General features: G+C 71.9%; 2 protein-coding genes across 3 annotated transcripts; one reads left to right on the forward strand and one right to left on the reverse strand.

Moving 5' to 3' along the window:
• Positions 1–906: 906 nt before the first annotated feature.
• Positions 907–4,593, forward strand: RBMS2 (RNA binding motif single stranded interacting protein 2). Of its 2 annotated transcripts, none has more exons than XM_065654251.1 (13): positions 907–986; positions 1,406–1,554; positions 1,643–1,701; positions 1,795–1,886; positions 1,976–2,133; positions 2,582–2,661; positions 2,759–2,868; positions 2,967–3,013; positions 3,097–3,187; positions 3,266–3,313; positions 3,983–4,090; positions 4,179–4,253; positions 4,337–4,593. In XM_065654251.1, exons 1-13 carry the CDS (start codon positions 921–923, stop codon positions 4,415–4,417), a joined length of 1,164 nt encoding a protein of 387 aa, XP_065510323.1. In that variant the 5' UTR covers positions 907–920; the 3' UTR covers positions 4,418–4,593. The 2 variants fall into 2 exon arrangements, with proteins under 2 accessions (XP_065510323.1, XP_065510324.1); XM_065654252.1 differs by having other exon boundaries at positions 1,979–2,133.
• A 2,730-nt stretch (positions 4,594–7,323) lies between these two features.
• Positions 7,324–20,594, reverse strand: BAZ2A (bromodomain adjacent to zinc finger domain 2A). The gene is made up of 29 exons (XM_065654212.1): positions 20,529–20,594; positions 17,355–17,486; positions 16,548–17,030; positions 16,135–16,293; positions 15,657–15,773; positions 15,251–15,430; positions 15,121–15,181; positions 14,943–15,051; positions 14,722–14,823; positions 14,434–14,644; positions 14,283–14,344; positions 14,134–14,199; positions 13,819–14,052; positions 13,489–13,743; positions 12,881–13,095; positions 12,702–12,776; positions 12,408–12,570; positions 12,255–12,314; positions 12,044–12,179; positions 11,383–11,960; positions 11,074–11,299; positions 10,521–10,676; positions 10,290–10,453; positions 9,933–10,210; positions 9,724–9,856; positions 9,505–9,651; positions 9,200–9,423; positions 8,979–9,122; positions 7,324–7,825 (listed from the first exon to the last, which is right to left on the reverse strand). Exons 2-29 carry the CDS (start codon positions 17,482–17,484, stop codon positions 7,657–7,659), a joined length of 5,037 nt encoding a protein of 1,678 aa, XP_065510284.1. The 5' UTR covers positions 17,485–17,486; positions 20,529–20,594; the 3' UTR covers positions 7,324–7,656.
• Between the last annotated feature and the right edge of the window lie 52 nt (positions 20,595–20,646).

Raw genomic sequence — 20,646 nt, forward strand, 5'->3', positions numbered from 1 at the left:
GAGCCGCGTTTAAAGGGACCGCGCGTTACCGAACGGGGCGCTCCGGCCGCCACCGGCCCCGCGGTCGCTATGGAGTCCCCGCCGCCGGGGCAGCCCACCCGGTGACCCCCGCGGGGCGGCGACCCTGGTCCAGCCCCCAAGGCTGCAGCCCCCCCACCAGCACCGGCCCTCCGCGAGGTCCCGGGTGTTCGGGGCCGAGCGATCCCGCGGCTGACGCCCGGTGTGGCGGGGCGCAGACCCCGGTAGAGCGAACGGGTCGCTGCCGGGAGCGGGAGATTCCCCCGGTGTCACCCCCCACAGCCGGTCTGTGTCCCTGTCCCCGTGTCCCTGTCCCCCGTGTCCCTGTCCCCCCCGGGGCCCCGTCCTCCCCATGTCCCTGTCCCCCATGTCCATGTCCCCCCCGTGTCCGTGTCCCCCCGTGTCTCTGTCTCCCGGTGTCCCTGTCCCCGCCATGTCCCTGTCCCCCATGTCCATGTCCCCCCCGTGTCCCTGTCCCCCCGTGTCCCTGTCCCCCCGTGTCGCTGTCGCCCGTGTCCCTGTCCCCTCCGGGGCCCCGTCCTCCCCATGTCCCTGTCCCCCATGTCCATGTCCCCCCCGTGTCTCTGTCCCCCCGTGTCTCTGTCTCCCCGTGTCCCTGTCCCCCTCATGTCCTTGTCCCCCATGTCCCCGTCCTCCCCGTGTCCCTGTCCCCCGTGTCGCTCTCCCCCTCCCCGCGGCGACGCCTCGACTGACACCAACGGGGACACGCGTGGCGGGGTCCGAGGGGCAGCACCGGGGAACCCCCCACCGCAGCCCGGGGGTCCCGTCCCCGGTGGGTCGGCACTAGGACCCGGCGGCGCGGGGCCGGCGCGGATTCCAGGCTGGCTCCGCGCGTGACGTCACGCGGCCCCGCCCCGCCGCGGCCCCTCGCGCTCGGGAAAATGCTGCTGTCGGTGCCGCCGCGCTCCGCGCTCCCCGCGCTCGCCTACAACAAGGGCGGCAAGAAGGTACCGGGACCCCCAACCGGCCCCGGGCCGCAGCAGCGCGATCCCGGCCCGGGACACCCCCGGTCGCGGGGGCGGGGGGGGCGACCCGCCGTCCCCTCCCCCGGGCTGGCCGTGGCGGGCGGGGGGAGCACAGGCGGGGCCCGGTTAACCTCCCCCCGGCGGATCCCGGGGGCAGCACCGGGATCCTCGGCAGGCCTGGGGAGGGGCGGGGGGACACCCCGGAGAGCCCCCGCGGGGCCGGGGGTCAGGGCGGGACACGCGGGGAGTCCCGGCCCCCCCGTGCCTCAGTTTCCCTCTGTCCCCGGGGCTGTGTCGGGCCGGGGGTCCCGCGGCCAGGGGGGGCCCGGGGGGGGCAGATTCTCCCTGCACACACGTCCCCGGGGGGATCCGGGACGCTGACACCCCCGTCCCCCCCCCAGCAGCCCTATGTGCCCCCGGCACAGCCGCTGGGCCCCCCCAGCCCCAGCCCGGCCGGGGGGGGCACGGACCAGCTCAGCAAGACCAACCTCTACATCCGCGGGCTGCACCCCGGCACCACCGACCAGGACCTGGTCAAGCTCTGCCAGCCGTGAGTGGGGTGGGGGGGTCCCCGCTGTGTCCCCCTTCCACAGCGGGGGGGGCCCCGCTGGCTGCTGAACCCCCCGTTTCCCTCCCAGCTACGGGAAGATTGTTTCCACCAAAGCCATCCTGGACAAGACAACCAACAAGTGCAAAGGTTGGGGGAGGCCGTGGGGGTGGCAAGGGGGGGGCCGGGGGGGGCTCTGGGGGTCGCTCTCACTTCCGTGTGTGTGTCCCCCCCCCGCTTCAGGTTACGGCTTCGTCGACTTCGACAGCCCCACGGCGGCTCAGAAAGCGGTGACGGCGCTGAAGGCCAGCGGGGTGCAGGCGCAGATGGCCAAGGTACGGCACATCCCCCCCCAACCCAGGACACCCAGACACCCCCCCCGGGCACCACGGGGTCCAGACACCCCCCTGACCCCCCCCCACAGCAGCAGGAGCAGGACCCCACCAACCTGTACATCTCGAACCTGCCGCTGGGGGTGGACGAGCAGGAGCTGGAGGCGCTGCTGAAACCCTTCGGGACCGTGGTGTCCACCCGCATCCTGCGCGACCCCCACGGGGCCAGCCGCGGCGTGGGCTTCGCACGGTACGGGGGGGGCCACATGGGGCCGGGGGGGCCACGGGGCGGCCTGTGGGGCTGGAGGTGCCTGGGAGGATGGGGGGTGCTGGGGGGGTCCGCGTGGGGCTGGGGGGTCCGCATGGGGCTGGGGGGGCCACATGGGGCTGGGGGGGGCACTTGGGAGGGGGCAGGTGGGCTCTGCTTTGGGGGGGGCACAGGGCAGCATGTGGGGCTGGGGGTGCCTGGGAGGATGGGGGGTGCTGGGGGGCTGCACAGAGCTGGGGGGGGCTGGGGGGGTCCACGTGGGGCTGGGGAGGCAGGTGGGCTCTGCTGGGGCGGCGCACGGGGCAGCCTGTGGGGCTGGGGGTGCCTGGGAGGATGGGGGGTGCTGGGGGCATCCACAGGGGACTGGGGGGGCCCGCACAGGGTGGGGGGGCCCCGTGCGCGGCCCCCGGCCCAGCCCCGCTCCCCCCAGGATGGAATCCACGGAGAAGTGCGAGGCCGTCATCACCCACTTCAACGGGAAGTACATCAAGATGCCCCCGGGGGTGCCAGGTGGGCTGGGGGGGGGGGGGGGGGTCCCGTGGGACCGGGGCGGGGGGCTGGGGGGCAGCTGACAGTGCTGATCGTGTCCCCCACCACCGCCCCACAGCCCCCCCCGACCCGCTGCTCTGCAAGTTCGCGGACGGGGGGCAGAAGAAGCGGCAGAGCCAGAGCAAGTTCGTGCCCAATGGGAGAGCGTGGGCGCGGGACGGCGACACGGTGAGGGGGGGGCCGGGGGGGGCACACACACACACATACAGACCCCACGGCGGCTGGGGGGGAGTGTGGGGCAGCCCTGACCCCTTTGCCCCCCCCAGAGCACCGTGACCTTGGCCTACGACCCCGCGACAGCGCTGCAGAACGGGTGGGTGCCCCCGGACCCCGGTTGGGGGGGGGTTGTTGGCTGTGCCCCCCCCCCTCGCCATCCCTGAATCCCACCACCCACAGGTTCTACCCGGCGCCCTATGGCCTGGCCCCCAGCCGCATGATCGCCCCCCCCGCACTGCCCTACCTGCCCTCCCCGGTCTCCTCCTACCAGGTATGGTGGGGCGCAGGGGGGGTTGGGAGGGGTGGGGGGCTCAGGGAGCCCCTGCCCACTCCCCCCCCCCAACTTCAGGTTCACGGCCCCGCCTGGATGCACCAATCGTACCTCGTGCAGCCCACGGTGAGCCCCGCCCCCTTTCGGGTGGGCCCCGCCCCCTTTCGGGTGGGCCCCGCCCCCTTTCGGGTGGGCCCCGCCCCCCCCCGCCCGGGTCTCCCTGGCCCCTGCATGTTCTCCCTTTTCAACCCCTCCTGTGGCCCCCATTCCCGTGTTCCCCCCCCCCCATCCCCGTGTCCCCCCCATCCCCGTGTTTCCTCCCTCATCCCCCTGTTCCCCCCTGTCCCCCCCATCCCCATGTCCCCCCCTGTTCCCATGTCCCCCCATCCCCGTGTTCCACCCCATGATTCCCCTCTCCCCGTGTCCCCCCCATCCCCGTGTCCCCCCCGCCTGTGTCCCCCCCATCCCCGTGTGCCCCCCCGCCTGTGTCCCCCCCCATCCCTGTGTCCCCCCCCATCCCTGTGTCCCCCCCATCCCTGTGTTCCACCCCGTGTCCCCCCCCATCCCCGTGTCCCCCCCTGGCTGTGTCCCCCCATCCCTGTGTTCCACCCCGTGTCCCCCCCCATCCCCGTGTCCCCCCCATCCCTATGTTTCCTCCCTCATCCCCCTGTTCCCCGTCCCCCCCATCCCCATGTCCCCCCCTGCCTGTGTCCCCCCCATCCCTGTATCCCCCCCATCCGCCCCATATCCCCCCCATCCCCCCGTCCCCGTGCCCCCCGCTGACGGGCCGTGCAGGGCGCGGTGCTGGCCCCCGCTGTGGACCACGCCGTCCCCCTCCAGCCCTCCGTGGTGGCCCCCCTGGCCCAGCAGCTCGGCCACCTCTCGCTGGGCAGCGCCGGCACGGTAAGACCCCTCCCTCCCCCCCCAACCCCCCCCCCATTCCCTCAGCCCCCCCCCCCCCAACCCCCTGACCCCCCCCCGCCCCCCCCAGTACGTCCCCGCTGCCGCCGTCCCCGGCGCCTTCATCCCGCCGTACCCGCCGGTGCCGCCTGCGCTGCCGCTGGAGGTGAGTTTAGGGGGGCCCGGGGGGGTTTGGGGGGACTCGGGGTGTGCGGGGGGGGGCTCACACCCACTGACCCCTCCCCGCAGGACGGCAGCGCCGCCCCAGCCCACGGCCCCATCGAGTCGCCGTCCGAACCCGGCGCCTTCCCCTACCCCTACCCCAAGTAGTGGGGGGGGGCTGGACTGGGACCCCCCCACCACCACCACCGCTGCTTCGGGACGGACCCTGACCCGGGGGGGCTGTTCCTGTGCCGGGGGTCCCGCTGTCCCCCCCGCAACCCCGGAGGGGTTTGGTTTTTTTTGGTGTTTTTTTTTTTTTTTTTTCCTCCTGAGTTTTCTACAAAACTAAAAGAAAAAAAGCAAAAAAAAAAAAAAAAAAAAAAAAAGCAAAAAGCAAACAACAAAAAAAAAAAAGGCAAAGAGACGACAAATGCCGCCCCGGGGGGGCCGGGGGTCCCCGGCTGCCCCCCACCTCGTGCTTCCAGGGCGCCGCCCCCCCCGCCGCGGTGCCCCCCGTGCCTTCTGCTGCCCGGTGCGGCCGGTGCCCCCGGCTCAGGGACTGGGGGGGGGACACCATGGTGACCCCCCCCCAGCCCACCCGCCGTGGGGTCCAGTCCCCGGGCACCAGCCCCCCCGCAGGGCCGGGGGTGCTGCCCCCCCCGCAGCCATTCCTGCCCCCGTGGGCGCGGGCCGGGGTCTGCATGCTGCCCCCCCCACCCCCCCCGGCCCGGGGGGGGGCAGGACAAGTGCAATAACCCCCCCCCCACCTCCACGGGCACCCCGAGGGTCAACCAGGCACTTTAGAGTCCCCCCCCCCACACACCCCCCCCCAGCGACAATCACAGGGGGGCCCCGGGGGCGGCTCTTGCAACCAAAGATTGAGGGAGTGTTTGGGGGGGGGGTGAGTTGCCCCGACCCCCCCACCCCGGCTTCGCGACCCCCGCGCCGTGGGTCTGTCTGTCCGTCCGTCCCTCCCCGGGCGGGGAGGGGTCAGCCCCCCCCCCCATTTGCTTCCAGCTCTGGGGCCGCCGTGCCCCCCCCCCCAGCTCTGCCCAGGGCCTCCCGGTTCTTCCAGCCCCCCCCAGGAGTCCCCAGCCCCCCCCGGGGCCGCAGGGACCCCCCCACACATCTACCTCACCCCACAGCTCGGTGCTCAGCCCGGGGGGGGGGGCAGGGGGCTGTGGCCCTTTGTCCCCCCCCATTGGGGTGACACCCCCCCCCCGGTTTCCAGCCATCACCCACTTTCCCTGGCCCCCCCCCCCCCCCCGTTGCTGCTACTGCCCGGCCCCCCCCGGGCACAGCCCCTTTGGTTGGGGGGCAGCGGCCCCCCCAGGAAGGAACCAAAGAGGGAGACCCACAGCCGCGCGCCCCCCCCGGGGTGGGGGGGCCCTGGGACCCCCCCTGCTGAGCCCCCCCCGCTGCAGGGGGGGGGTCACCGAGTGCCGGGGTCCCCTGGTTGCGGGGGGGGCCCGAGCTGCAGAGGAGAAGCCAAGGCCCGCCCCCCCCCGCCCCGGCCCCCCCCCTTTAATTTATACGTAGCGCATTTTGTACAGGTTTTTAAGTTGCTTTTTTTAAAAAAAAAAAAAAAAAAAAATTCTCCAGAGGTTTCTAGTTTTGTATTTCTTCCTCCTGCTTCCGCGCTCGGCCCCCCCCGACCCCCCCCCCCAATAAAAACCTCCCCCCCCCCCAACAGCTCCCCCTCCTTCGAGGTTTTTTTGTTTTTAAATAAAAAAAGGCAAGAAAAACAAATGCCTGTGTCGTGTGGGGAGAGGGAGGGTCGGGGGGTCCTTGCAGCCCCCCCCCAAAGTGTGTTGTCCCCCCCCCCACAGATGCTCCGACCAGCGTCTGTTTATCAAACGTGAGTCGTTTATTCTCGAACGCGACACGCGGGGGGGTCCTACAGCTCGTGGGGACATCGACAGGCAACGGGGGGGGGGGGGGGGACACAAAGCAGCGCCCCCCCCCCCCTTCAAACCTTATTAAAAATGAGATTGGTCCTAAAAATATAGAAAGAAATAAATTTAAATTCACAAAAACCTGTACATTATCAAAAAGTCACTAAAACGACACGGCTGGTTCTAGAAAAGGCGGCCGGGGGGGGGGGACACACGGTGACCCGGCCCCCCCCCCCCCAACCTGGGGTACCGGCCGTGGGGGGGGTCGGGGTGTCAAACTTTGCGGGGGGGGGGAAAAACTTGAACGGAACGAACACGAGAACGACACGGAGACTCCGAGAACAACCTGACGGCTCCGAAACCACCCGAAAAAACCGCGACGTGGGGACAGCGCAGGTAGAGAAAATATAAATATTCTGCTCATAGAAACGGCTCCGCCGAGCGACCCCCCCCCGGGCGCGGAGCAACCAAATAAAATAAACGCTTTCTGAGGTTAGTCATAGAAAAAAGGCTACTTTGGGGGGGGGGGGGGGGGGGCGGGGGTGGCCGGGGCCCCCCCCGCCCAGGTAGGTGAGTTGTTTCAGTGCTCGGGGTGGGGGGGGATGCGCCTGGACCCCCCCGCCCCCGAACCCCCAGAGCGAGTACCCGTAATATCCTGGCCGAGGCGGGGGGGGGAGCAGGGGGGACACCCCTCCCCACCCAGCGCCCCCCCCCCCGCCCCCCCCCAGCTCGGGGGGGGCCAAACACCCGCCTGAGGCATCAAGTCCATGGTGGGGTGGGGTGGGGGGGGTGTCCCTGAGGGGTCCCAGTTGGGGTGTGTGTGTGGGGGGGGGGTGTGGGGGGGGGGGCAGGACCCCGGCCCAGCCCCGCGGGGGTCCCCACGCTGCGGGGGGGGGCCGGGCTCTTCCTGAGACGTGGAGGCAGCAAAGGGGCTGCCGGGGCCCCCCCCGCCGCCCCCAACCCCCCGGTTTGGTCCCTGGAGCCAGGTGGGGTCCGAGGGCAGCGGGGGCTGCACCGGGGCCCCCCCTCCCCATAAAGTGTCTGCGCAGGGGGGGGCTAAGTCCACTTTACTGGCCAGTAACACATGTCGGACACATTCACTATGAACTATTGCTATTATTAAATATTCCGGGGGGGGGGGTGGGGGGGGGCGGAATTCACTTCCCTCCGTATTGGGGGGGGGGTGTGTGTGTGTGGGGGGGTGCTTCTGTTCTTAATTAGAAAATAAAAATTTAAAAAGAAAGAAAGAAAAAAAAAAAAACCACCTCTTTTTTTTTTTTCTTTTTGGCTTACACAGTCTGTGAGTTTGTGGTGCTGGGGTGGGGGGGGGCGGGGGGGCTGGATTTGGGGTTGGGGGGGGCGGGGGGGTGTCGAAAAAGGGGCCATTTGCACCGGCCGGGGGGGCCCCGCGGGATCAGCAGGCAGCGAGAGCAGCTCCAGAGGAGTCAGTTCTGGGGGGGCGCGGGGGGGACCCCGACCCCGGCCGGGCTGGGGGGGGGCACGGGGGGGCCCTCACGGGTCGGGAGTGGGTTTTCCCTGATAAAACTCTTCCCACCGGCTCTGGAAGAAGCTGCGCATGGCGTGGCCGGCGCGGCCCACTGCCGAGTCGTCCTCGTTGAACGTCCGGCAGTTGTCGAACACCAGCGCCGCGTCCGCCGCGAACTCCGCCGAGCTCGAGTACCTGCCGGGGCGGGGGGGCGGAGGTGACCCCCCAAATCTGGGAGAGGACCCCAAAGCCCAAGGGGGAACCCCATCCCTAGAGGGGAGACCCTGTTTGCCAGGAGGGAACCCCCAGGCCTAGGAGAGACCCCCAAGGGGGATCCCCATCTCTGGGGGGATCCCCCATTTCCAGGGGATTCCCCATCTCCGGGGGATTCCCCATCTCTGGGGGGATCCCCCATCTCCATCAGGGAACCCCAGCACCAGGAGGGACCCCAATCTGCAGGGGAGGGACCCCAAAGCTGTAAGGGAGGGATCACAAGCTGCAAGGCAGGGACCCCAGCCCCAGAGGGGATCCCCAAACCCAGGAGAGAACCCCCAGACCCATAAAGGATGCCTGGGGGGGATCCCCAGCACTGGGAGGGACCCCAAAGCTGTAAGGGAGGAGCCCCAGCCCCAGGAGGGAGCCCCCAGCCCCATGAAGGATGCCCAAGGGGGATCCCCATCTCCAGTGGGGAACCCCAGCACCGGGAGGGACCCCAAAGCTGTAAGGGAGGAGCCCCAGCCCCAGGGGGGATCCCCAAACCCAGCAGGGAACCCCCAGGCCCTGGAAAGATGCCCAGGGGGGGAATCCCCATCCCCAGGTGGGGAATCCCCATCTCCAGGGGGGAACCCCAGCACCAGGAAGGATCCCAATCCGCAGGGGGAGGGACCCCAAATCTGTAGGGGAAGGACTGCAAGCTGCAGGGGGGATCCCCAAACCCAGGAGGGAACCCCCAGGCCCAGGAAGGATGCCTGGAGGGGGATCCCTATTTCCAGGAGGGAACCCCAATCCACAGGGGTGGAACCCCAAATCTGTAGGGGTGGAACCCCAAATCTGTAGAGGTGGGACCACAAGCTGCAGGGCAGGGACCCCAAGACACAGGGGGGAACCTCAAACCCAGGAGGGATCCCCAGGGGAACCCCAGCATCGGGAGGGACCCCAAATCTGCAGGGGAGGGACCCCAAATCTGCAGGGGAGGGACCCCAAATTCGCAGGGGAGGGACTGCAAGCTGCAGGGGGGATCCCCAGCCCCAGGAAGGATCCCCAGGATAGATCCTGACCCCCAAAGGACACCACTGATCGCCAGGGGACACCCCCAAACCCCAGGGGACCCCCCCAATCCCCTGCTCACCCGCCCCGCAGCAGCCGCGTGCGCATGGTGGCGAAGTCCATGGGGTTCTTGATGACCTTGCGGTAGCCGGGGACCAGGCGGGGGTTGACGGGCTCCAGGAAGGGCCACGCGTCCTCGTGCGACTCCATCTCCATCAGGATGATCCTGGCAGCGGGGGGGACGGGACACAGGGTCAGGGGGAGCCCCCACGGACGCCCCCGTGCCCCCCGGGCCCCACTCACTCGCAGAAGGTCAGGTCGCTGGGCTGGCTCCGCAGCGTCGCGCCCCGGCGCTTGGCGGGGGACAGCCCCCCGCCCGCGTCCCGCGGCACCGGCAGCCCCTCGCGGCGGCGCAAAGCCGGTCGGCGCCGTGGGGTCCCCTCCTCCTCTGGGCTCCCCGCAAAGAGACGCCCCCATTTCCGCTTCTTGCCGCGCCGGGGGGAGACGGGGTCCCGGTGCTGCCCAGCCTGCGGGGAGGGGATGAGATCAGCGCCGGAGCCTGCAGTCACGCGTGGTTTGGGGTGGCGGGGGGCTGCCCCGTAACCTACCCGGGAGACGCAGACGGAGCAGAACCAGTCGCCTTCGGGCACCTCCGTCATCTTGGGCCGGTGGCAGTAGAGGTGGCAGCCGCGGTCACAGCCATCGCACAGCAGCAGGTGCTCGTCGTCGTCCCCGCGCCGGCACACCAGGCAGGTCTGCGGGGAGGGGGGATGAGCCGCGGGGACCCCCGGCACCGCGGGGAGCCCGGTCCCGTCCTCCCCACTCACCACCCTGTTGACAGACTTCTCCCAGGCGATGGATTTCTCCAACTGGTAGATGCAAAGCGAGACCTGGGCCGCGCTGCGGCACCGCTCCAGCGTCTGCCGCCACGTCCGCACGCGGGGGGTGATTTCATAGGCTCTGCGGGGGGAAAAAATCGGGGCTCAGCGCGGCCCCTGTGTCCCGGCGGGTCGGTGGCGGGGGGCGTGGGGCTCACATCTCGGTGGGGTTGGGCTCCTCGGGGTGGTTCAGCAGCGCTTTCTCCAGCACCACCTCGTGCAGGGGCCAGAGCGGTTCCTTCAGGTAGCGCCGCTCCACGTTGCGCTCCAGCGCCGCCAGCCGCAGCACCGCCAGGTCCAGGGGGTTGGTGGGCTCGCGGCGCAGGGGCTGCCCGTCCCGCCGGCTCCGCACCGTGATGTCTTCCAGGGGCTCCACCTTGTGCTCGCAGTACCGCAGGTCGTCCCGCGTGGAGTCGGGGCCGGGGCACGTCCAGCCCTGCGGGAAAAAGGGGGAAGAAATCAGGGTGGGCGCCCGGGTGAGGTCCCCACACGGCGGCACCCGCGCCGGCACCCACCCGGATCTGCAGATCTGCCATCAGCACGCGCTGCTCCAGCTCCTCCACCCACTGCAGCACCGCCAGGTCGGTCTCGTACGTTCTGTCCGTCACCGACCACCGCGCCAGCGCTTCCCGAGACGCGGCGGCACCGGCCGCCTCGGGGCGCGGGTGGAAGATGGGGTCTGGGGGTAGAAAGGGCTTCAGCGGATGGGGGAGCGGCAGCAGCCCCCCCATCCTGGCGGCGCTTACCGGTGGGGGTTCGCCCGCAGACCTCGCGCAGGAACTCGCGGTGCTTGGTGAGGTGCTTGTGCAGCGCCTTCTCCCGGATGCCCCGCGGGTGCAGCGCCCGCGCCACCGCCTCCAGCTCCTCGGGGTCCCGCAGCCACCACCAGCCGCTCGTCATCTCTGCAAGACAGCGCCGGGGGGCTCAGCGCTGGGGGGGGGGGGCACCCCAAGGTCTTGCACCCCCACACCCTGTCCCCCCTAAACCCTGCAACCCCAGATCCTACTCCCCTAAAGCCTCTCCCCCCCAACCCAGCCCTACCAAACCCTTCACCCCAAAATCCTTCTACCCTCAACCCTGCGCCCAATACCCTGCACCCCCAAATCCTCCACCCCCACATCCTGATACCCAAACGCTGCACCCCCCAGATATATCACCCCCAAATCCTCCCCCTAAACTCTGCACCCCCAAATCCTGAACTGCCAGACCCTGCAACCCTTAAACCCTGAAACTCCAAACGCTGCACCCCCAAACGCTGCACCCCAGAACCCCCTGCCCGGGGCTGGTGTGTGCTCTCACCGGGGGGAACGGGCTGCTCCGTCAGCTGGGTCAGGTACTTCTGTTCAATCTGCTTGAAGAATTTGGTAGGGGGTCGCCCTCGGCGCTTGGGCTGCCCCGGCACGTCCTGGAGCTTCTCTAGGCTGCCGCGGCTCCGGGGACACGCGCCGTGGGCCCTGGCGCCGGCGTGCACCGGCGTGGAGGCGAGCAGGGGGGCCACGGGGTCGTCCTCGGGGAGGCCGTTCAGCTGGCGGGGACGGAGCGTGTCAGAAGGGATCGGGATGCTGGGGCGACCATACCGGGTGCAGCCCCCCCAGCTTCAGCCCGTACCTGCCTGGCCAAGCCCTTGGGCAGCTCGCCGTGGGGCTGGCCGTGGGGCTGCGCGGGGGCTCGCGGCGAGGGCTCGGCGGAGGAGGTAGCCAGGGGACCTCGGTCATCACAGGGTGTCCGGGGCAGCAGGTTGAACCAGGGTCCCCACTTTTCCGTGGCCTCCGGGACGCTCTCCTCCTCTCCCTCCTCCTCCTCCTCCTCTTCCTCCTCGGCGGGGTCGGCCGGGGCCGGGGGGAGCCCTGTGTCCCCGGCACCGGGGCTGCTGGCGGGGGTGAGCACGGAGCCCTGCAGCAGGGAGGACTGGGTCTGGCTCAGCCAGGACAGGAACGCGGACTGGCTGAGGTCGTGCTGGCTCTGCCCCAGCGGCTCCGGCTCCTCCAGGGCCCCGTTCAAGGGGGGGGCTCCGGGTCCCCAGTGCGGCGGCAGCTCCTCTTTGCTCTTGCGGGGGCGGCCGCGGGCGCGCGGGGCTGCACAGTTCATCCGGCTGGGAACCGGCACGGCCGCCGGCTCCTCCTTCACCGGGCAGAGCTGGGGGGTCGCCTTCTCCTCGGGGGGACCTGGGGGCTCTGGCTCAGCCTCTGCGAGGGCAGGAGGAGCAGATGAAACGTGGGGTCCCCTCCTGGGACATCCCCCTGCTCCACGGGAGCCCCGTCGCACTCACCCTCCGCTCCCTCCACGAAGATGCCGCCCAGGTGGGGCAGCACCCAGTAGCGCCGCCGGTACCGGTCCTGGCCCAGCACCGCCGCCCGCAGCGTCTGCGACGAGTGGAGCAGCTTCTTGCGGAAGAACAGCTGCCTCTGTGGGGAGACACAGGGCGGTGACGCGTGCCATAGCCCCACGGCGATGGGGTCGCAGCCCCCGGCACCGCTCACCTTGGCCAGCTTCTCGATCTGCCTCTCCAGCTCGGGGACGCTGGACGCGGACGTGTCGGCCTGGGGAAGGACAGACCCGTCAGCCCCCCGGGGGTGACGTCCCCACCTCTGCCCCACAGCCCCAGCCAGTGGGAGACCCCGCGGCCACTCCACCTCCTCCTCCCTGCGGGATCTTCGGCCTCGCGTCTCCTCCTCCTCCTCCATGTCCAGACCCGTCTCCTCCGTCAGGCGGGAGCTGCGCCGGCGCCGTCCGTCCTCCAGCCCCGTGATCTCCGACTCGGGGCGGCCGGTCTTCTTGGCCAGGGCGACCTTCAGCCTGCGGGGACACCGCGGAGACACCGTTCTCCAGCTGCCCCGTACCCAAAATGTCACCCCGAGACCCCCACCCTGGGTGCAGACCGGGACCTGGTGTCCATCGGGACCGTGTCCGTCGGGACAGCCCCTCACCTGCGCAGCCGGCCCTCGATGATCCACTTGTTCTTCCTGTAGCTGGACATGTTCTCCAGCGTCTTGTCGATCTCGCTGTGGGGACAGGGGGTGGCTGTGGGGGCTGCGGGGGGCCCGGCAGCTCCGGGGACAGGTCGGGTCCCCTGGGAGGGGTCACACTTGGTCCCCCCCGGGCTCACCTGATGATGCGGGCGCTGCCGTTGAGCTCGGTCACCAGGAAGGCCAGGATGGCGGCTTTCTGCTCGGGGGGCAGCGCCTGGAAGGGTTTGGTGCGCAGCCCCTCGCACAGCCCCTCGCCCGCCCCGTACGCTGTCAGGAAGCAGCGCAGGATCTCGGAGACGGTGTCGCGGTTCAGGCTGATCTCCGACACCTTCTCTCCCAGGATCTTCAGGGACTGGGTAGAGCAGGGAGGAGGTTGGGGAGACCCTTCCTTGCCCACAAGAGCAGCACCCCCAAAATCTGGGCTCCCCAAGCCTGCAGCAGCCAGGGCCTCGGGGGCACCGACACTCGTGACCCGGCTGGGGAAGGGACAAGAGCAGGGACAGGAGAAGGGTCTGGGGAAGGAGAAGGTGCAGGGGAAGGGTCCGGGGAAGAAGGTGCACGGGAAGGGTCCGGGGAAGGAGATGGTGCAGGGGAAAAACTGGGGAAGGAGATGGTGCAGAGGAAGGGTCCGGGGAAGAAGATGGTGCAGGGGAAGGGTCCGGGGAAGAAGATGGTGCAGGGGAAGGGTCTGGGGAAGGAGAAGGTGCAGGGGAAGGGCCCGGGGAAGGCACAGGGCCAGGCTCACCTGGCAGTACGGCGGCAGCCCCGGGTCGCAGAGCGCGGCGCGCAGCAGCCGCACCAGCAGGTCCTGCAGCTCGCCCGCGCTGTCGCCCCCCCCCAGCAGCCCCTCCTGCAGCGCGCACAGGCTGGGCACGTCGCGGGCCGGGTCGAAACCCAGCACCTTGCCGTAGCTCTGCAGGAACTCCAGCACCGTCAGGCAGTGCGAGAAGGCGCGGCTGGGCAGGACGAGCCCCGGGATGCGGGAGAAGGCGGGCAGGGGCTGCGGGGGGCACGGGGGGGGTCAGGGCCGGCTCACCAGCCGCCCCAGCCGCCCCCCCGCCGTGCCCTGGCCTACCTGGTGGTCCCCCAGGCACATGTCTTCCGTGGGCTTCTTCATCTCCTCCAGGATGAGCTGCTGCCGCTGCCGCTCCTCCAGCCGCCGCTGGGCCAGCAGCCCCGTGTCGGCCTTGCGAGCCCCTTTGCCCTTCTTCTCCTTGGGCCGGGCCTTCTCCTTGCCCTTCTCTACCTTCTCCTTGCCCTTCTCTACCTTCTCCTTGCCCTTCTCCGCTTTGCCCTTCTTCTCCTTGGCCTGGGGACAGACCCGGGGATGCGTGGGGACAGCGGCTCCGGCTCCCGCCCCGTCCTGGCCCCCTCGTACCTGCAGGCTCACCTTGGGTTTCTTCTTGGCCTCCTTTGCTCGGGGGGCTTTGGCCTCCTGCTTCTGCTTGTTCTTGGCCTGGAAGGGACAAGCTCAGGGACCTGGTGGCCCTCGCCCCCTCAACCCCGGAGCCACCCTGAGCCCCACGCAGCTGCTCGTACCTTCCGCCTCATTTTCTTCTTGATTTTGCTCATTTTCAGCTTGTCCTCATCGCTGAGCACCTCTGCGAGCAGAGAAGGAGGGTGGCGATGGGGTCCCACCAGAGCCGGGCTGTGGGGGCTGCACCGAGCTGGGGGGCCGGGGAGGGGGTACCTTGGGCTTCCAGCCTCTTCAGCAGCCGTGCGTCCGTCTTGCTCAGCAAATCCACCATCTTGAGCTTGGGCGGGCGGCCTCGGCCGCGCTTGGCGGCCGGCGGCTCCTTGGGCTTGGTCTTCTCGGCGTTGCGGGGTCGGCCGCGCTTGCCCGTGATGGCCTGGATGCGCGAGGGGATCTCCTCGGGGCTCAGCTTCACCCACTGCAGACCCTGCGGCACCCACCGGGGTCACCTCCCGCGGCACCCACCGGGCGGCGGCGGGGGGACGGGGTGGCCCCCAGACCCACCTCCGGCGTGTCCCGCTCCTCGTAGAAATCTCCCACCGGCATGCGGGGGCTGAAGCTGAAGTGCTCGCGCCGCACGTCCTGCACCACGTTCCTGCTCAGGTACTGCCGGGAGGAGGAGGAGGACGATGAAGGCCGGGAGGGGGGTCAGCACTCCGAGCCCCGCGGCTCCCGGCGGCTGCAGTTGGGGGTCCCGGGTCAGCCCCCCCACCCTGCGGACGCACCTTGATCACCTCCGGGAACTGCTTCATCCTCTTCCCGCAGGGCCCGTAGTACCAGGTCTCTCCCTGCCAGCGGTGGTTCCCCCGCTTGATCCGCACCTCCCGCCGCCACCTGGGGACAGGGACGTCAGCCGGGGCCGTGGGGCGGCCGTGGGGCGGCCATGGGGACGCTGACACGTACCCGTGCTGCAGGGGGACGCGCACCTCCTCGGGGGTGGCGATGCGCCGGCGGGGGACGTCACCTGCGGGGAGGGACGGGATGGTTTCGGGGCGCGGGCTGGATGGGGGTCCCGCGGGGGTCTCGGCCTCACCTGCTGCCGCGGCGCTCGCCGGGGTGGCCCCTTCGCCCCCCGCTCCCGGCGCAGCCGAAGTCTCCGGGCAGCTGTCGGCAGCCTCGTCCTCCTCCTCCTCCGCGGACTCGGGCTCCAGTGGGGGGTCGAGCTCCAGGGACCCCCCCGACTCCTCCGGCGCCGCGTGGTCGAGGCCGCTGTCTGCAGAGCCAAGGTCAGGGACGTCACCGTCACCGCCCTCCCGTGACACAGGCCCCCCCGGCCGAGGGGGGATGTGGCTGCGCATCCCTCTCCCCGAGCTGCTGGGGATCCCTTGCGTGTCCCCCCAGCACCGGCTGCGGCCCCCGGTGCCGGCACCAAAGGTGCAGCCGGATGGGGCGGCCACCCCGCCATGGTGGGGACCAGCGGGGGCACCGGCGGCACGTACCGAGAGCGGGCGGGGGGCTGGCGGGCAGGAGGCCGAAGGGGCCGGGGGGGTCATCCAGGGACTTGTCGCTCACGAGCCGCGAGTCGTCCATCGTGTAGAGGTCCCCGGTGCCGGGGTCTGGGGGGGACACCAGGAGCTGGGCTGGGGGGGGCACAGACCCCCATCCCTGCTCCCGGGGGGCAGCCGGACCCCCCTGGGCGAAAAGGCGCCGGCAGCGGAGGGGTTAAGGGGTTTCCACGCCCCCTCCTCTGGAGGAGCCCAAGATGGCCGGGGCCTGCGGGGATGTGCACGGAAGTTCGGGCGCAGGAACCGCCTTGTCACCGGGAAGGGAGGGACGCGGGGACATTGGCGGGGAGGGACACGCCGGGGACACCGGCCCAGCCCTGCCCGCGGAGACTCTGCCACCATCGCCACTGTCACCACCGCAGGGGGGACGCAGAGGGCCCTGCCCGCCCTGTCCCCACAGCCGCCCCCCTACCTCTGGCCAGGGACTCGAAGGGCTCCAGGGGGTCCCCGCTGAGGATGGGGGTGTCCTCCAGCCGGGGGGCGATGGGGGACACGTCCCCCAGGCAGCCGCTGCCGGCGGCCAGGACGGGCCCATCGGCGCCGGCCCCGTTGTAGCTGCACATCTTCAAGTCTGGGGGGAACAACCGACCTAAACCAGCCCCCGTGGCAGCGGGACGCGGCGGTGACAAACCCCCCCGCGGCGTCACCCGCACGAGCTGCCACCGTTCCCTGCAGCGGGTCATCTGGGCCGATCCCCCGGCACCCCCCGCCCCGGTTTGACGAGATCCCGGTGCCGACTCCAAGTCACAACGGGCCGGGTGTCCCGGGGAGCCCAATTCCCCGGCGCGGGGTCCCCCCAACCCAGAGCTCTGCCCACGCTCCTACCTGGCGCCTCCTCCAGCTCCTCGCTGCCCACCAGCCCCGCGCCGTTCTCCGCCACGGCGGGGGGCATCTCTTTGGCGTCGGCGTCTCCCCGCCCGGTTCCCGGTTCCCCCGTGTAGAAGCCGTCGGGGCCGTTGGGCATCAGCTCGAAGCTTTGCTCGGGGAAGGCGTCGTACAGCTCCTGCGAGTCCAGGTTCAGCCCCATGGGGCCGGGGGTCCCGTTGCCCCAGAACTCCTGCCCGGGCCCCCGCAGGTCGGGGCCGTGTCCCGGGGACGCCGGTCGGGACCCCCCGGCCGCGCCGTTGAGCGGGAACGGCCCCAAGGGGGGCGCGGGGGGGCTCCCGGCCTTGCGGCCGCCGGCGCCGAGGTACGGCGGGTAGTCCCAGAGGCAGTCGTAGGCGCGGAGCGGGGGCGAGCCGGGGGTCCCTGAAGTGCTGGGGTGAGATACAGTAGAGAAGCCATTGACATTCGTGTCCCCGTTCAGACCTGCGAGGGAGCCAGAGCGGAGACGGCCGGTCAGCGGCGCCGGGGGCGTTTGTGACACCCCCCTCGCCCAGACGCGGCTTCAGGACATACGGACAAGCCGTCCCGGCAGCCGCGGAGCCCCCACCCCGGCGCAACGGTGCCCAGACGGAGCCGGGCGGCCAGGGCCACGGGGCAGCTCCTCGCTCGGCAGAACCGGCCCCGGATTAGCCGGGCGCTTGGCAGCGCCGCACCGGATCAGCTGACGGCCAAATCCACGCCGGCCCCGCGCCGGCACGGCCGCGGTGCTGGGCCAAGGCCGCGGCGGGACCGGCCGGGGACACTGACCTTTCCCTGGCGGGGGGCCGGCGGGCGGGGGGCCGAAGGGGCTGTCCCCTGAGGCAGGCGTGGGTTTCGGTCCTGAGGCAGCGGGTGCAGAGGAAAGGCCAGTGAAGTTCAGGTGGTTGTTTGTTTCCATCGCTGCGGAGGGGACAAGAAGCGCCGGGTCACCTGCCGGCGGTGCGGACCCCCCGGGACAGAGCGGGGAAGCACCGCGTGCCCCGCACAGGGCAGGGCGAGCGCGGACCCGGTGCTGCGGGGAAACACGGGGGGCCGGCGAGCGACAGCGAAGCCCCCGGGACCGCGGTGTCCCCAAGGAGATGAGCCGCCACCGGCACGAGCAGAGCTCGTCACCGCATCCCAGCGTCCCCAGGGCCGGCGGCACCGCGACACCTGCTTGTGCTCCTTCCCGCATCCAACTCGAGCGCTCGGCGCCGCCATCGCGGGGCCCTGGCAGCTCCGCGTTCCCAGCCGGCACAGCTGCCGGCACAGCCGCCGGGGCCGCGGCACCGTGACGCACCGGCCCCCCCCAGCAGCTCCGTGACCCCGGCGCTCCCTGGGGAACGGCTGCGCTCCCGGCACAGAAACGCCTCCGCGGTGACAACCAGAGGGGACCTGAGCCTTGTCCCGCCCCGGCCTCCCCGGAAGGGCCGATGCCGCCGCACGCTCAGCTCAGCCCGTGTCGAAACCCCGGCGGGGATTTCATCACGTCCTCGCCCGGTGCCCGGCAGAGGCCGCGGCCACCAAACCCCTTCCCTGCCAGCCGGGGACACCGGTGATTCATCCGCCAGAGAAACCCGTATGGGCGGTGACGCAGCTGCCACACGCTGCTCCCAGATGTCCCCGAGTGTCCCCACAGCCGCCCCCACCCCACCCGGGGGCTGGTGCAGCCCCCCCGGCCGGAGCTGCCGCCGGCAGCCGAACGGAAAAGCCTCTGCGATCCCGCCCGGCGCATGATGCGCCAGCGGGAACGGCGCTGCCGGGTTTGGAGGTCACGGGAGGCGGCGCAGGGACGTGCCAGAGCTGGACAGGTGGCGGCTGCGGGTCAGCGCCATGGACTGGGACGGACTGGGATACACTGGGACGGACTGGGCGGGTGTCAGGTGTGGGGAACGCGGCCGGGAGGGAAACGCCGCGGCCATGAAGAGAAAATAAAAGCTGGAAGGTGGGAGCGAACCCCGGCAAGGGCCGCGGGATGGGGGCGGCTCGGCTGCGGGGCTGCGGCAGCACCGGCTGCCCCAGGGTGGGGACAGGGCCAGTGCCACCCAGGGCCTGGCCCCACCGTGGCGACACCCCGGCCCCGCGGGTGCCAGAGCCGCTGCCGGCATCACCGGGAGCGCGGCCAGCGCCAGGGCAGCATGCGACGGACGCGGAGCCACAAACTGGGCCACGGCCGGTAACCGGAGCCGGTGCCAGCGGGCGAGGTGAGGAGGGCGAGGGCCGGGACGCGGCGGCCCCGGGGATGCGCCAGCGGCGGGACCGGAGCCTCGGGGCTGGCGGCACCGCGGGGGTGGCAGCGGCAGCGCCCGGGGGCTGATCCCGGCGCCCAGAGCCGACGTGGCAGCGCCCGCTCGCCCGGTGCCAAAGCACCAGCACCCAGCAGCAGCCGGCCCGGCTCACCGGGCAGCCGTTCCGCAGAGCGCCGGTCGGTGCCGTTCAGCCGGTGCCGTTCCCTGCGGGGGGAGCTCGGCCCCCCCGGCCCCGCAGCACCGGGCGGCCCCGGGAGCGAGATGCGACCTGATTAAAAGGGACGTTTCACAAACAAGGGGACGCGCGGCTGCCATTTCCCGGCCGCTTCCTGCGGGGGGGACGGACATGGAGGGACAAAGCCCCGGGATCGGCCCCCCCGCGCCGCACACGGTCCCTGCGGCAACAGCACCGCCCCCCCCCGGCCCGGCCCGGTCCCGCGGGAACCGGGGAGCGCTTCCCCCGCCACGCGCCGCAGGGGGGTCCCGGACCGGGCGGGGGCGGCGGAACCGAACGGGCACGGGGGGGGCCGGGCGGTGCGGGGCGGGGGGGGCTCCCTCCTGCGCCCGGGATGGGAACGCGGGGGGAACCGCAGCGGCCGCCGGGGGGCCCCGCGGTTCCGAGCCGGGTGAGGCCCGGACGCTGCACCGGGAGGTGGCCGGTGGCCGGTAACGGGGGGGTCCCGCCGGGCACCGGGACGCGGGGGAGCGGGGTTCTCACCGTGTCCGGCAAAGCGGGGCTGGTCTCCCCAGCGCCGCGCCCGGCCCCAACCGCCCCCTCTCCCCCGGCCGTTAACGGCCGCCGCGGACCGTTCCCCCCCCGCCCCGACCCCGCACCTGGCAGGCGGCGTTGCGGGCCCGGCTCAGGGCGGGACGCGGCTCCGCATGGCGCCGGGCCGGGCCGCACCGGGCCCGCCGCGCCGAGCGGAGCCCAAACGGCGGCGGCGCAGGGCAGGAAGCGCCTCGCGCCGCCGGGCGGTCCCGGTCCCGGTCCCGCCCCCCGCGCGCGCGTCACGGCCGCCGCGGTGGCGTCACCGGGAGCGGCGCCGCGCGCGTCACCGGGGAGGCTGAGGCGGGGTGGGGGGGGGGGGGGGGCGGGTCGCGCGCCCACGTGGGAGGGGATCCCCGCCCCCGGTGGGGTCAGGGCGGGGGGAATCCCCACGCGGGGCCGCCCCCCCGCACCTCCCCGTCCCGGGTCCCCCCGCTTCTCCCGGGACCGCCCCCCCCCCCGCCTTCCCCGGTCGCTCCCCCCGTAGCCCCGTCCCGGAGAACGGCGGCGCCGCACGGGGCAGGAGCTGCCGGGGCGGCCGCGGGGCGAGGCCGGGACCCCGCCGGCCGCGGGCGCTCCCCGTCTCGGCGCGGCGGCGGCGACACCGGCGACCCCCCCCGCACCGGCGCCCCGCGGCTGCCCCGGCCCCCGGGATCCCCGGTGACGTCACGCGGCACCGGCCGGGCCGCGCTGCGCAGGGACCGGGGGCGCCGCCGGGCACCGGGGGAGAAGCGCGTTCCGGTGCGGGAGAACTTGTCCCGGTGCGGCCCCACGGGAGGGCGGATCCCACTCGCTGCGGGGCCCGGTCCGGGCTTCCCTGCCCGGTGCGGTGGGGAAATCGCGGTGCAAAGCCGGAGATCCCGGGAGCGAACCGGGGGTCCCGGTGCGGCCGGCGCTGCCCCGGGTGGGGGGGGTCCCTGTCTGCAGGCCCGTCCCGCCGGTGCGTACCTGGGGCGGCGGCGCGGGCCCGGTGCCGCCGGTGCGGTGCCGGTGCGGAGCCGGGCGCGGCGCAGGTGCTCCCGGCCCCGCGTGATGTCACCGCCCGCCCCGCCCCCCGCGGCGGCCC

Source organism: Caloenas nicobarica, chromosome 33, assembly GCF_036013445.1.
Source record: "Caloenas nicobarica isolate bCalNic1 chromosome 33, bCalNic1.hap1, whole genome shotgun sequence".
Taxonomy (NCBI): domain Eukaryota; kingdom Metazoa; phylum Chordata; class Aves; order Columbiformes; family Columbidae; genus Caloenas; species Caloenas nicobarica.